Genomic DNA, 14,869 nt, shown 5'->3' on the forward strand with positions numbered 1-14,869 from the left:
CTATGCATTTCTGGAAGGAATGTCAGAGGTGATGGTGCATACCTCTCAGTGCTATCATATCAGGAGGCTTATAATATTTGTGTCACTACTGGTAATCTTAATATTTTTCTTAATATTAAAACTTTCATAAAGTAAAATGCATAAATATAAAACATACTCAATTCCATGAGTTTTTAAAATGCTAATATCTTCCCAACTCCTACGAAGATTATTAACACTTCCCTCAACCAGAAAGTTCCTTTCACACCCTTTCCCAGTCAATCCCCACTGTGCACAGGCAACCACAAAACCATCTGGATTTTCTTTCCCATCACAGATTATTTGGCTGTTCCGGAATCTCATATATAGTTTTCTAGAGTCCTTAGGATTTTCCTGTCACCTGCAAACACAAAGTTTTATTTCCTCTTTTTAAACTGTATACATTTCTTTTTCTTGACTTACTGTACTTGTTAGGACCTCCAATACAATGATAAATACAAGTGATAAGAGTAAACATCTTAAATATTACTCTCAATATTAAAGGGAGCTCTGTTTTTACACTGGAGAATTTGGGAAGATGAAAAATCAGTAGCCAACACTGCTGGCATCCTCTCAAGAGTTCCTTGTCTCCACAAATTTATTACTCCTCAGGTTTCAAACACATTCAAGTCTCCTAACCCTAGAAAACTCTACCCTCACACCTGGCTCTTTATTCTCCATACCATTTATCACCAACTTAAAACCCTTCCAACCAAACTTCTCACTTTTGAAAGGGCATCCCAAACTGCCAGATTCAAAGCTCTCTCCCATACTTAATAACAGCTACTATTTAAAAATCTGTGTTCTTGTCTATAACATATACTTCAAAAAAGTAAACAAACAAACAAACAAAACAACCTGTCAAGGCCTATACTGAATGTGTCACATACATCCTCTAACAACTCAGGGACAATCAGGACTATTTAACTTGTCCAGGTAACAATATAGGATTGTTAATTACAGTAAACTGATAATATTTAAAAGTAATTTTCTGGCCGGGCGCGGTGGCTCAAGCCTGTAATCCCAGCACTTTGGGAGGCCGAGGCGGGTGGATCACGAGGTCGAGAGATCGAGACCATCCTGGTCAACATGGTGAAACCCCGTCTCTACTAAAAATACAAAAAAAACTAGCTGGGCGTGGTGGCGCGTGCCTGTAATCCCAGCTACTCAGGAGGCTGAGGCAGGAGAATTGCCTGAACCCAGGAGGTGGAGGTTGCGGTGAGCCAAGATCGCGCCATTGCACTCCAGCCTGGGTAACAAGAGCAAAACTCCGTCTCAAAAAATATATATATATATTAATAATAATTTTCTAATTATACAAACGTATGATACAGAAAAAATAATAATATAGAAAATGTACCGCAAACAACCAGGTCCCAAAACTCTTCAATTTGTGAATTTTATCTACCTACTTTTTCTTGGTATACTCATTCCTTCTTCAGCTAATCACTTCCCAGTCTCCCTTACTGCTACTCCACAGGTTCTGCTCTACACCTTCCCTTCTTTCCAATTTATTATTCTTCTTAGGCGATTTTATTCTATCCACAAACCTCAACTATTACCTCTATTTCCATGTGCACAGCTGTATATCTAACCCATCTCTTTGGCGTCAAGAATTTGTTATCGTCTCTGGCCAATTCTGCTCCTTCTGTTTTCTCTCTTCAAGTTAATTACAAATTACTCATCAAGTCACTCTGGATAGAAATTTTTCTTTTTTTTTTTTTAAGGAAAAATTGTATTACTCTAATTATTTTTTAAGCTCAACAGTGTACATTTAACCCAATTTGGTGGCAAGTTCTTTAGCCTTTGCCTTTTCGAGCTTGGCAATGCAAGTCACAGACTTCGGACTCAGGAGGCTGCCTCCCCAGTGATGGTGGATCTCATCATATCTGTCATTGTAATTGGTCCTGATAGCTTCCACCACCTTAGCTTTAGCTCCTTTGTCTTCTGAATTAAACTGTGTGAAGGCAACCAGTGGCGCAGGTCTTTCTGTGGACTAGATGTCCCACTCTTGCCTTCCCCCTGATAATGCAGTAAGGGACCCCAATTTTATGACACAGGGCAGGCAGGAAGACAACCAGTTCGATGGGACCCATGTCATACGCCATCAACACTAGCTGAGCATTCCTTCTCGTTTTCTACCGAAGTGGAGACAGCGTTGACTCTTGCTTGAAAGACAGGTGGTCTTAGTGGGAACGTCCCCTTTGCTGGCAGCTTTCTTCTCAGCCTGGGCCAATAGCCTCTGCTTCTCTTGCTTTGTGTCTGGTCTGTACTTGTGGGCCAGCTTAAGCAGCTGAGTAGCTGTTTGGCAGTGCAGGGCCTGGGTGAACTGGTAATCGCAGAAGCCACTTTCAGCCGCTTATAGAGAATATAAGCCACTGTAACCTGATTATAGCAAGGCCATTTCACAAAGTGGGTGAGGTCCCTTTTGGACTGGATGTCCCTATCCAATGCCAAAATTCTTAGGCCTTTTCTCCAATAGGGGATTCACCACTTTCTTGACCTTCTGCTTCTTGATGACAGCAGGGGCTGGAGCCACCTTCTTCCCGTTGGCCTTTTCTTTCAGCATCTTGAGCGGTGGGAGAATAGATCTTATTTTGACTCTTCCTTCTCTAATACAATACTGCAGTTCTAATCCTTTAAGTTTAGCCTCCAAAACAAGGTCTTTTACAAACTGAATTTCCATTAACAGAAAAATGGATAAATAAATCTAGTATATTCACATAATATTTGCTATACAACAGTAAAAAAGGTCTAGTTTGTTAAACATGGCACTACTGAGATTTTAGGCTGGTTAATTCTGTTATGGGGCTTTCCAGTGCATTGTCAGTGTTTAGCAATATCCCTGATCGCTACATATTAGATGCTACTAACACTATCCCCAGCTATGACAACAAAGATGTCTCCAGATAATGCCAAATATCCCCTAGTCGGCAAACTTGCCTCTAGTTGAGAACCACTGAGCTAGAGCCCCATAATTCAACACATGTAAGCTTTAAACAATTTTACATAAATAAAAGAATTACAGTGTGCTAGTCAATATAAAGGTTAAAATGTGCATATTTCTAGAATGTATCATTACCACTGGGAATGTCACAGGACTGATAATGAAGCTTCTAATGAAACTATGCTAATCAGTAGCATACTGCCCAGTTTAAAAGGTACTCTTACATCTACTTCACACTATTTCTTGTTTGCCACAATCTTCTTTTTCTTATCAAAGTACGTAACAACACTATTGGTGATTCAAATAAATTTGTTTTCTATACGCACAGCTGACTATGTTATAATAGTAAATATACTCTAAATATTTCATTTCAGATACAGATTATGTTAAAATCATTATGTTTATTTGAGCATAGAAAAAAAGTATTAAAAGAAAGTTGCCTTTTTTTTTTTAAAGTCAGAGTCTTGCTGTGTTGCCCCAGCTGGAGTGCAACGGCATAATCTCGGCTCACTGCAACTTCTGCCTCCCGGGTTCAAGCAATTCCCCTGCCTCAGCCTCCTACCAAGTAGCTGGGATTACAGGCGTGAGCCACTGCATCTGGTACTTTAAAAAAAAAAAAAAAAGGGGGGTGGTGGTGTCTTGCTCCCACATACACCTCCCAAGTAGCTTCGACTAAGGATGCACACCACCCACGTCCACCGGCTCTGTTGCTAATGCTTTTGCTGCAGTTTGCGATGAATTTTATCAAGTTCCTTAAGTGTAATAAGCAACATATATTGTTTTCAAATCATTTCCACTGGTCTTTCTTGGATTTGCTTCTAAGTTTATTGTATAAATAATAAAGATTACAATTTGATATTGGACTACTTGATATCTACAACATCCTGGACAAGTATTTAATATGTAAGGGCAGTACAGCCCTTTCTGAGGATAAAGTTTTGAAGAACAGTCACCTGGGAATAGGAATTCACATTAACATACAATTTAAATCAAGAACTCCAGGTCACTTGCTAGACTTGAAGGTAGAGGGGCTAATGCCTAAATTTCACTCCTCTTTAGGTGACTCTATTAACCAATGTAATGACTGTAATAGAAGTGACTGATTAATGTGCTACTTAAAAATAGCCAGAGGCTGGGTGCAGTGGCTGATGTTTATAATCCTAGCACTTTGGGAGGCCAAACTGGGAAGATCACTTCAGGTCAGGCGTTCAAGACTGGCCTGGGCAATAAAGTGGTATCTGGTCTCTATAGAAATAAAAAAATTAGCTGGATGTGGTGGCATGAATGCAGTAGTGCAATCATAGCTCGCTACAGCCTCAAACTACTGGGCTCAAGAAATCCTCCTGTTTCAGCCTCCCTAGTGGCTGGGACTACGGGCATGTGCCATCATGCCTGGATATTTTTTTTTTTTTTTTTTTTGAGACGGAGTTTCGCTCTTGTTACCCAGGCTGGAGTGCAATGGCGCGATCTGGGCTCACCGCAACCTCCGCCTCCTGGGCTCAGGCAATTCTCCTGCCTCAGCCTCCTGAGTAGCTGGGATTACAGGCACACGCCACCATGCCCAGCTAATTTTTTGCACCTTTAGTAGAGACGGGGTTTCACCATGTTGACCAGGATGGTCTCGATCTCTCAACCTCGTGATCCACCCGCCTCGGCCTCCCAAAGTGCTGGGATTACAGGCTTGAGCCACCGCGCCCGGCCTATGCCTGGATATTTTTTAAAAAGTTTTAAAGAGACAACGGTCTCACTGTGTTGCCGAGGGTGGTCTCAAACTCCTGGCATCAAGCAGTCCTCCTGCCTTGGTCTCTGAAAGTGCTGGGATTATAGGCATGAGCCACCATGACTGGCCAACTTAAAGATATTGATTACATGTTAAAATGATAATCTTTTCTTTTCTTTTTGAGATGGAGTCTCCCTCTGTTGCCCAGGCTGGAGTGCAATGGTGCAATCTTGGTCCACTGCAACCTCTGCCTCCTGGGTTCAAGCAATTCTCCTGCCTCAGTCTCCCAAATAGCTGGGATTACAGGTGCTCGCCCCCACGCCCAGCTAATTTTTTTATTTTTAGTAGAGACAAGGTTCCACCATGTTGGTCAGGCTGGTCTTGAACTCCTGACCTCAGGTGATCCAGACGCCTCAGCTTCTCAAAGTGCTGAGATTACATCCATGAGCCACCGTGCCCGGCCTGATAATCTTTTCTTAAATAAAATATATTTTAAAATTTTAAAGATACTCTAAAAACGCTACCTTTGATTTAGAGGCTAAAAGGCATGTAATTTAACACACAATAACATCTAGTGTTACAGTTATTTTGTATGATAGAGAACAAAATCAAGAGGAAAAAAAGTTTAAGTAGTTAAAGACAATTTTACATTCAAGACTACATTTTAACATAATTATATTTGAGTATTAAACGTTGTATGACTTAAGAGAAATTAAAGATTTTTCTAAATTCGAAAGACATAAAGATAAAAACTTAGCTACAAGTTACATCAAAGTTTTGGTCACCATTTTCAAATGTATCAACTCCTTTCTTCTAAAAACAATAAAAACCTCAACTTATAAATTACTTTTTCTGCAATTTCTGAAATGTTCTCATTACTAACAGGGTCTCCTATTTCAGACATCATTTGTTGGGTTATAACCACACATCTAAAGATTCATACTTACAAAGTCTTCCTCTTCAAACTGCAACTTTTCCATCTTGTCTTCTTTCTTTTCTTCTCTAATCTCCATAGGTGGCTTTTCCTGAAAAGCACACCCTTTCCGGGAGTGGAAGCTGCCATTCCAGTGGCGATAGTTCCCTGTGCCACCTCCACTACGTTGGCTCATGCCATCATGACCTCGAGAAGAGCCATGCCAACCAGATGGGTTCCCTGTGATTCCAGCATATGCTCCCTTAGAGACACCAGAGTCCACAGAATCATGGCGGAACAGGGAGGGCTGGTGCCAAGAATCTAGAATAATAAAGAAAAGGAACTCATTAGATTGTTTTCTTCCTGATTTGGTTTACTGTATTGCCAAAAGGTCTTCGGGGACCTTGTTAATAAAAAGTCTACATAAAAAAATCACAAAATGTATCTTTTCTTTGTGAGGAAATTTCTGAATGCATTCAACTGAACAGATGATTCACAAGAATCATAATTATAGTTAGACCTAGAAAGCCATGTATTTGGGTAATGACTACTAGAGAATCCAACTGAAAACTACGTTCAGGAAGATCCTATTTCAAGATTACAGACATGTACCCTCAGCCTGGGCTTGTCCTGTATGAGTAACTTAAATACAGTCATGAAAGCTGGACATGGCTCACCTCCTGCAGTTCGTAGGGGACCATTGTTAAAAAAACCATCAGAGGAATTATGTCGACGGCGGCTTACTCCACATCTACCTTCTCCTCTGGGTAGGTGCTCTCCGTGTTTTTCGAAGGTGGCAGTAGGTGACTAGGATGATGGGATAAATAACTATTAGTCCCTTTCAATATCTCAACAGGCTTTGCATCAGGCTTTCAAAACATAAGTAATAATGGTGGTAGAAACCCATATAATAAGCATATAGACCCTAAGGGTATCCCCAGGCGCCCGAGTTAATTTAGAGAAGTCTTAGGTTGTATATTCAATCATTAATTCACTTCCTTTATTCTAGAAGAGGAGAAAAGCTAGCCACTTCAATTGTTTGCATGAAAGGGGGCAGGGGAAACCTTGTAAATATCCATAGGCATAAGCTCCAAAACTTTACACTTAAAAATATTTATCTTTCAACGGGAGAGGGAAATCAAGATGACTGCCTAAAAAGCAATTCTAAATAATTCTAAACAGGCTTAGTATTTCTGGAATAGGGCAAAGACAGTGGTTGAAATATCACCTTGGTAGGTTAGTAGTAATCACAGAGTTGTGTTTTTTTTTTTTTGTTTCTTTTTTTTGTTGTTGTTTTTTAAAGAGAGAGAGAGATGGAGTCTTACTGTTGCCCAGGCTGGAGTGTAGTGGCACAATTAAAGCTCACTGCAGCTTCTTACCCTTGAGCTTAAAGGATCCTCCTGCCTCAGCCTATGAAGTAGCTAGTACTACAGGCACATACCACTAAGCCTGGCTAATTTTTAAAATTTTTTGTAGAGATGGGGGTATCACCAGGCTGATCCCTCACTCCTGGCCTCAAGCAATCCTCCTGCCTTGGCCTCCCAAAGCTCTGGGATTACAGTTGTGAACCACAGCATCCAGCTGCTAGAGTTTTTACAGTTTTATAAAACATTTATTTCCAAATATAATACTTCTAACAATACTACACTTTTGGCATCATACCCATTTTACTCATTTACACACAATGGAAGAGGTCAGAGAGAAAAAATGTCTTTGAGGTAACAAAACTGAATGGAAGCAGTTTGAGAAACATTACTATAGATGAACTCTAATGTCCCTTCCTATTTCAAAGAATTTTATTCCAACATTCTTAAATAATAGAGACCATAAAGCCATGAAAAGTATGATTATGTCTGACAAGGAAAACTGTAAGTTGGGGCATGTTTACATTTATTTTTCTTACTATTAATATCTTGCCAATATTTTACCCATTCCTGTGGGTTAAAAAATATTTTCTCCTAAAAGTTTTATGGTTTTAGCTTTTTAACTTATGTTCCATTTTAAGTTAATTTTTCTGTGTATGAAGTAAAGGCTAAAGTTCTTTACTCTGCCTCCATACAAAGAGGCGCTGGTTCTTCTAGCACTGTTTCAAACAAAAACGTAACACTATCACTTCCTCATTGAATTACCTTTGTACTTTAATCAAAAATCAACACAAAATACATAAACGAGCCTTTTTTTTTTTTTAAAGAGACAGGGTCTCACTCTGTCACCCAGGCTGGAGTACACTGGCCTGATCATAGCCCACTGTAGCCTCAAACTCCTGGGCTCAAGCAATCCTTCTACCTTAGCCTCCCAAGCAGCTGAGATGACAGCTATTCGCCATCACACCTAGCTAGTTTTTTGTTTGTTTTTTCAAATTTTTCTTGGAGAGACAAGGTCTCACTTTGGTGCCCAAACTGGTCTCAAACTCTGGGCTTTCAAGCAATCCTCCTGCCTCAGGCTCTCAAAGTGCCGGGATTACAGGCATGAGCCACTGAGCCCAGCCTGTACAGGTCTATTTTTGAACTCTCTATTCTGTTCTATTCCTTTCATGTCTATCCTTATGCCAAAACCACAGGACTTTGCTTATTGTAGTTTTGAAAATGAAAGAACATCTTCTAATTCTTTTTACTTAGTTTACTGTGCTAAAACAATTATTCTTTACTGATAGATCTGTATACTTTTCATGTAACCTCCAAGCACCGGGTCAGATTAGGCCAATTATGAGATCTTGCAAATTTCATGAAGACAATTTGAAACGAAGTTTACAGCTGGGTGTGGTGGTTAGTTCCTATAATCCCAACACTTTGGGAGACTAAGGCAGGCAGATCGCTTGAGCCCAGGAGTTCAAGACAAGCTGGGCAACATGGCAAAACTCTGTCTCTACAAAAAAATTTGAGGCTGCAATGAGCTATGATCATGCCACTGGACTCCAGCCTGGGCGACAGAGGCTCTGTCCCAAAAATAAGTAAAATAGAAAGAAAATGAAGTTTAAAGCAAAAAGCTGAGACTGGAAGTACCTTCCCAAAAGTCCACATTTTAAAATATCAAAGGTAGGCCTTTTTTTGACAATACCTATCGATTTCATTCTTCCTCTATTCATTGACAAAATGGGAAGCATTTTAAAATTTACTAGCTTCCCAAACTATCAGTAATGCAGGCTGATTCTTTTGTGTAGTGTGACTAGGTCTGCTTTAATCTATATAAACTGGTAATTTCATCTGTGTTTACCCCTACTGCAACACGTATCTCCCCTGAAACTATTAAGTAGGTTAATGCCTCTAAAACAGTTTCTGGGATTTAACCTGAGATCCATGTAGTAGTTAAATGAGCACTGTCTCTACCTTTTCCTTCTCTTCATCTATTACCATAGACAAATGTGTGTTCACTCCAAAGGTCTGTTTACCTAAGAACCATTCCCCTTTTACTTCTGCCCCTTTGACCTCGACAATAGGTTAGCAGTTTGTTTAATCTCCAAAGTGTGCTGCAGCTAATACAAGACTTAACTGTCATGCAATGAGAAAAGCCTTAGGATGTAATGAAAAAAGTGAGATACTTAAAAAGAAAAACTAACATAAAATAGTGAGATACTTGGTAGTAATAAGGTACACATTCATGTGGACTGCCTAATTATTTACATCTTTCTAACAGAAAGCTATTAAGTCTATGAAAATGTTTTTGAAATCCTCACGAGGCTGAATGTATTAAAAAACACCCAGAATGGGCTGAGTGTAGTGGCTCATGCCTGTAATCCAGCACTTTGGGAGGCCCAGGCAGGCAGATCATTTGAGCTTAGGAGCTGAAGACCAGCCTGGCTAACGTGGTAAAATTCCATCTCTACAAAACAATAACAAAAATTAGCAGGGCATGGTGGTGTGCAGCCGATAGGCCTAGATACTCTGGGGGCTGAGTCAGGAGGACTGCCTGAGCCCAGAAGGTCAAAGCCACAGTGAGCTGTGATTATATTACTGAACTTCATCCTGGGTGACAGAGGGAGACCCTGTCTCAAAACAAAGAAACAAACAAAAAAAAAACCCCAAACCCTCTGGTATTTGAGTAGATACTACAGGAATTGAGAACAGTACCTTAGCTGACTGTGGTGTTGAGAAATTTAGCCAAGCAGGAACAAAATCATGCTGCGCCATTTAGGTCCAGTGTCTCCTTTCAGCAAGGTGAGGCATCCAACCTCATGGCCAGGATCTGAAAACAAAACAACTCAACTAACTTATATTTACAAGAACCTGATACCAATGTGTAAAGGTATCTGTAATTATTCTAAGATTCCTCTTTACAGAAAGACCTGCCCTCTGAGCCTCTCTATAGATTACTAAGCCTTATAACTCAGAGAAGTTCTAAATAAAAGCAATTTTTGTTAAAACAAAAATTCTAAACAAAAGAAAATTGTAACATGAGTCTGGAAGATTTATTTTTTACAGGAAGGATCTTGCTATAGAGTCCAGGCTGGTCTCAAACTCCTGGCCTCAAGTGATTTTCCTGCTACAACCTCTCAAAGTATTGGGATTATAGGTGTGAGCCACTGCGCCCAGCGAATATGGAAGGTTTTATGAAGGAAGCTAACAAATTATTGATTGCTACATCAAAGAACTTGAAGAATTTAACATCTATTTAAAACTACAGATACTTATGAAAAGAGATTAATCTGCTTCAAATACTCAGATAACTTCTAGCAAAAGCAGTAGAAAAGATCTTCCTGGCTGGGCACAGTGGCTCACACCTGTAATCCCAGCACCCTGGGAGGCTGAGGCAGATCGCTTGAACCCAGAAGTTCAAGACCAACGTGGGCAAAGTGGCAAAACTCCATACATACAAAAACTAATAAAGAAGCCAGGTCTGGTGGCACATGCGTGTGGTCCCAGCTACTCTGGAGTTGCTAAGGTGGGAGAATTATCTGAGCTGGGAAGGTTGGGGCTGCAGTGATTGAGATTGCACCATGGCACTCCAGCCTGGATGATAGAGTGAGACCCTGCCTCAGGGTAGGGGAAAAAAGATCTTCCTAGAGAAGGATCATGCAGCCTCTTAAGAGCTTTTCTATTTAGTTCATATTAATTTCTTCAAATACCAACTAGCATCAGTTTTCCTGAAATCTGTTGGTGTCTTCAAACCACCCTACTGATATTCTCCAAAATTAAATACATCAGAAAGGAGTATGTGTTTTTCGTGATGCATATACACAGTTTTCTTTCAAAGTAAGATATATGGAGAATATTTACCCCAGAGTGCAACCTCTGTGGTCCTGTTTCTGAACTCAAGTCAGCCAGTTGGATCTCCCACAAGGTTTTCTTCATAAAAGGATGCTTAAGTAATCTGGCCGGCAGCACGACTTAGGATGAGGCACAAAGAAGCCAGGTTCTGTGTGGATCTCTCAGTCCCCTCAACTGCTCATCTTAAACTATTTGGTTCCTGACACGTTTTCAAAAGGGGAAAGGGGAAAAGGGGAAGGGGGGAAGGGGAACATAAAAAGTATTTGTTACATTTAAAAAAGGGGGGGAAGGGGAAAGAGCTGTATCTATGTTCACCTCATTCAACTTTCTTGAGTTACGGCACTATGATGTTGCTTAATTAGGTAAGACATGGATATCTGCACTGAGTGCAAACACTGTTCATAACAAGGTCATAGCTAGAAAGACTGATAGGCTCAAGTGTGGACAAGTAATGTCATCAAGGTGATAGATCAAAAATATATTAAAGCCCTATAAAAGATCTGAGCAGTCAACTCCAAAACATCCACATGATAAGGTCATTAAAATACAAATCTCATTATTCTTACTCACGCAACTGCTAAAAGATAGTGTGCAGATATGTATTTGTATTTGCCTTAACCTTCAAATTCTAGGACATAAATCTTGTCTTTGCTAAAAAAATAGAAATAAAAATATATCAGACAGGAACTTGCTACACTTTTCTTTCCACAAACAGCAGCTTTCAAGGCAAATTTCTTGGTATAAAGCTCCTAAATGTATATTCTATTTCTTTGGCCTTTACTATTTGTAAATTGAGAGCAAAGTTAAAACATTAGAAAGATAGGTGGGATAAGTATTAAGAAACAGTCAAGGAGAAATATAGTTCCAAAATGAGGATTTCTTCTCTTCAGTTTTCTGTGTTTCACTTGTTCTGCTCCTTCTCAATAACTGAATGGAGCCACTGGAAGGAGATACGAAGAATCTTCTACTGCTTTGGTAGAGAAGTCACTTATTAATATTATTTTGGATCCATTTCCACCATTTCACAATCATTTGAAAGGCCACACGAATCTATCACTCTGTGAATGAAAAAACAAAACACATGAAATCACATATGTTTATGTCATATATACATATATATATAAAGAAAGAGAGAGAGAGAGAGAGAGAGAGAGAGAGAGAGAGAGAGAGAGAGAGAGAGATGCTAAAATGAGACACAGTGAAATAATCAAATCAAGGTCCTGAGAACCAAAACCCTTAAGTCCAATTTAGATACTAGGAATTTATTATGTTCACCACCTACAGATGACTTGGACATAAATCTTTTGGGATTTCAGAAAAGTTACCTAAACAGAGTTTGCTTTTTTATATAACCACTTTTGCAGTCAGCTAAGGTATTCAGAAATGCAACATAATGGGTCTTTCAGATTTTAGATTTTTCTCTCATAAATGGAACAGGGTGCCATGAGTGGTCAAAGGGCCATATAGTTTGCTGGTATATTACCAAAGTCACCAACTACCTATTTGTTTAGGACTAGCCACAGCTAGGATCCTTAAATTAAGATATCTGTCACAGTATTTTTTATGTATTTATATGGTATATATTTTTATATATCTGGCTCTCAATTCAGAGATTTAAAACTTTTATAATTTAACTTGCTATGCACTGAGATGAAACAAAAATTTCTTTGGTAGTTTATCAACATTCTTTCAGGGGATACAAATTATTTAATTACTTATCATTTAAAAAACAGGGTTTCCGCCAGGCGCGGTGGCTCAAGCCTGTAATCCCAGCACTTTGGGAGGCCGAGGCAGGTGGATCACAAGGTCAAGAGATCGAGACCATCCCGGTCAACATAGTGAAACCCCGTCTCTACTAAAAATACAAAAAATTAGCTGGGCATGGTGGCGCGCGCCTGTAATCCCAGCTACTCAGGAGACTGAGGCAGGAGAATTGCCTGAACCCAGGAGGCGGAGGTTGCGGTGAGCCGAGATCACGCCATTGCACTCCAGCCTGGGTAACAAGAGTGAAACTCAGTCTCAAACAAAAAAAAAAAAAAAAAAAAAAAGAAACAGGGTCTCACCCTATCACCTAGGCTGGAGCGCACTGACTTAATTGTAGTTCACTGCAGCCTTGAACTCCCAGGCTTAAGCAATCCTCTCACCTCAGCTTCCTGAGTAGCAAAAACCATGGGACCACAAGTTTGCACCATCATGCCCATCTAATTTTTAAAAACGTTTTTTGTAGACACAGGGTCTCACTTTGTTGCCCAGGCTGGTCTTGAATTCCTAGCTTCAAGCAATCCTCCTGTTTTGGCCTCTCAAAGTGCTAAAATTACAGGTGTGAGCCACAGTGGTTGGCTGTAGGAAGATACTCAGAAGCCTTGCACTACTGTTTTAAAGTTCATGGGAATAAGAAATACCAAATTCAGGATAGTAAGTCTCTGGGGAAATGAAGGGAAATAAAAAAAGAGGTCCCAGAGAGTTTCAACTGTATCTGTAATGTATTATTTCTCAAGTTGAGTAATGGGTACAAGATGACTATTCACTTGCTGCTCCTTTTATAAACTTCTAACACTTAGAAGAATATTAGGCCGGGCGCAGTGGCTCATGCCTATAATCCCAGCACTTTGGGAGGCCGAGGTGCATGGATTACTGGAGGTGAGGAGTTCAAGACCAGCCTGGCCAACATGGTAAAACCCCACCTCTACTAAAAATACAAAATTAGGCTGGGTGCAGTGGCTCACGCTGTAATCTCAGCAAGTTGGGAGGCTGAGGCAGGCAGATCACAAGGTCAGGAGATTGAGACCATCCTGGCCAACATGGTGAAACTCCATCTCTACTAAAAACACAAAAAAATTAGCTGGGCATGGTGGTGCATGCCTGTAGTCCCAGCTACTCTGGAGGCTGAGGCAGGAGAATTGCTTGAACCCAGGAGGCAGAGATTGAGCCGAGATTGAGCCACCGTACTACAGCCTGGGTGACAGCACAAGAATCTGCCTCAAAAAAAAAAAAAAAAAAAAAAATCAGCTGGGCGTGCTGGCATGTGCCTGTAATCCCAGTTTCTTAGGAGGCTGAATCAGAAGAATCTCTTGAACCCAGGAGTTGGAGGGTTGCAGTGAGCTGAGATCGCACCATTGCACTCTAGCCTGGGCAAAAAGGGCAAAACCTCATCTTAAAACAAACAAAAAAGAGTATTAATAGGACAAGTATATAAAAAGTTAAGTATAAAATACTTGAAAAGAAAAAATATTTCAATAATATAATTTATAAGCTGAAATATATGTATCACCCAGACTATACATTCCTTGGGCACACAAGGAATAGTCATAAAAATGGGACTATAAGCCAGGCGCGGTGGCTCACGCCTGTAATCCCAGCACTTTGGGAGGCCGAGGCGGGTGGATCACGAGGTCGAGAGATCGAGACCATCCTGGTCAACATGGTGAAACCCCGTCTCTACTAAAAATACAAAAAATTAGCTGGGCGTGGTGGCGTGTGCCTGTAATCCCAGCTACTCAGGAGGCTGAGGCAGGAGAATTGCCTGAACCCAGGAGGCGGAGGTTGCGGTGAGCTGAGATCGCGCCATTGCACTCCAGCCTGGGTAACAAGAGCGAAACTCCGTCTCAAAAAAAAAAAAAAAAAAAAATTGGGACTATATACCAGTTTAAAGAGGTAAATTAGTTCCAAAGAATAAGACATTCTTTGTTCTCTGACAATACAGTACCAAAATTAAAAATGACTTTGTCTCATAGTTCCCACTCTCCCCCATCCTAAAGCAATTCTGTTTAAAAATTACTAGGTGGAACCAAGCAAGGTAACAATCTATGGGCAGCAGAAGTGGGAGCTGCAGAGGGCTGGAGTAGACTGTTCTGCCTAACCAGTATGTGAAGGGTAACCATGAGGGGTGGGGAATGGAGAAATGTGCGTGTGGCCGTAGCCCAGATGCAGGGTGTCAGCACTCATTCAGTGGTGTAAGAGAATGTACCCGTAGGAGGGCGGCCCAACACAGAGTATGGGAGACTTGAGTGGAGTGAGGAGGGCATCCTGGGAGAGGAACAAAGCCAAGCAGATTGGGGACCTCTATG

At 40.5% G+C, this 14,869-nt stretch overlaps 1 protein-coding gene across 1 annotated transcript in view; it reads right to left on the minus strand.

The window, feature by feature from the left end:
- The window catches only part of GPBP1L1 (GC-rich promoter binding protein 1 like 1), a 68,215-nt gene that overhangs the window by 26,208 nt on the left and 27,138 nt on the right, over positions 1–14,869 (minus strand). Inside the window, exons 2-5 of the mRNA XM_010347418.3 lie at positions 10,812–11,860; positions 9,666–9,780; positions 6,276–6,405; positions 5,633–5,919 (exon numbers count right to left, since the gene is read on the minus strand). Coding sequence (XP_010345720.1) covers positions 5,633–5,919; positions 6,276–6,405; positions 9,666–9,725 — 477 coding nt within the window. The 5' untranslated portion in view covers positions 9,726–9,780; positions 10,812–11,860. The remainder of the gene's footprint in view (positions 1–5,632; positions 5,920–6,275; positions 6,406–9,665; positions 9,781–10,811; positions 11,861–14,869) is intronic.

This window comes from Saimiri boliviensis, chromosome 11 (assembly GCF_048565385.1).
Source record: "Saimiri boliviensis isolate mSaiBol1 chromosome 11, mSaiBol1.pri, whole genome shotgun sequence".
NCBI classification, from domain to species: Eukaryota; Metazoa; Chordata; class Mammalia; order Primates; family Cebidae; genus Saimiri; species Saimiri boliviensis.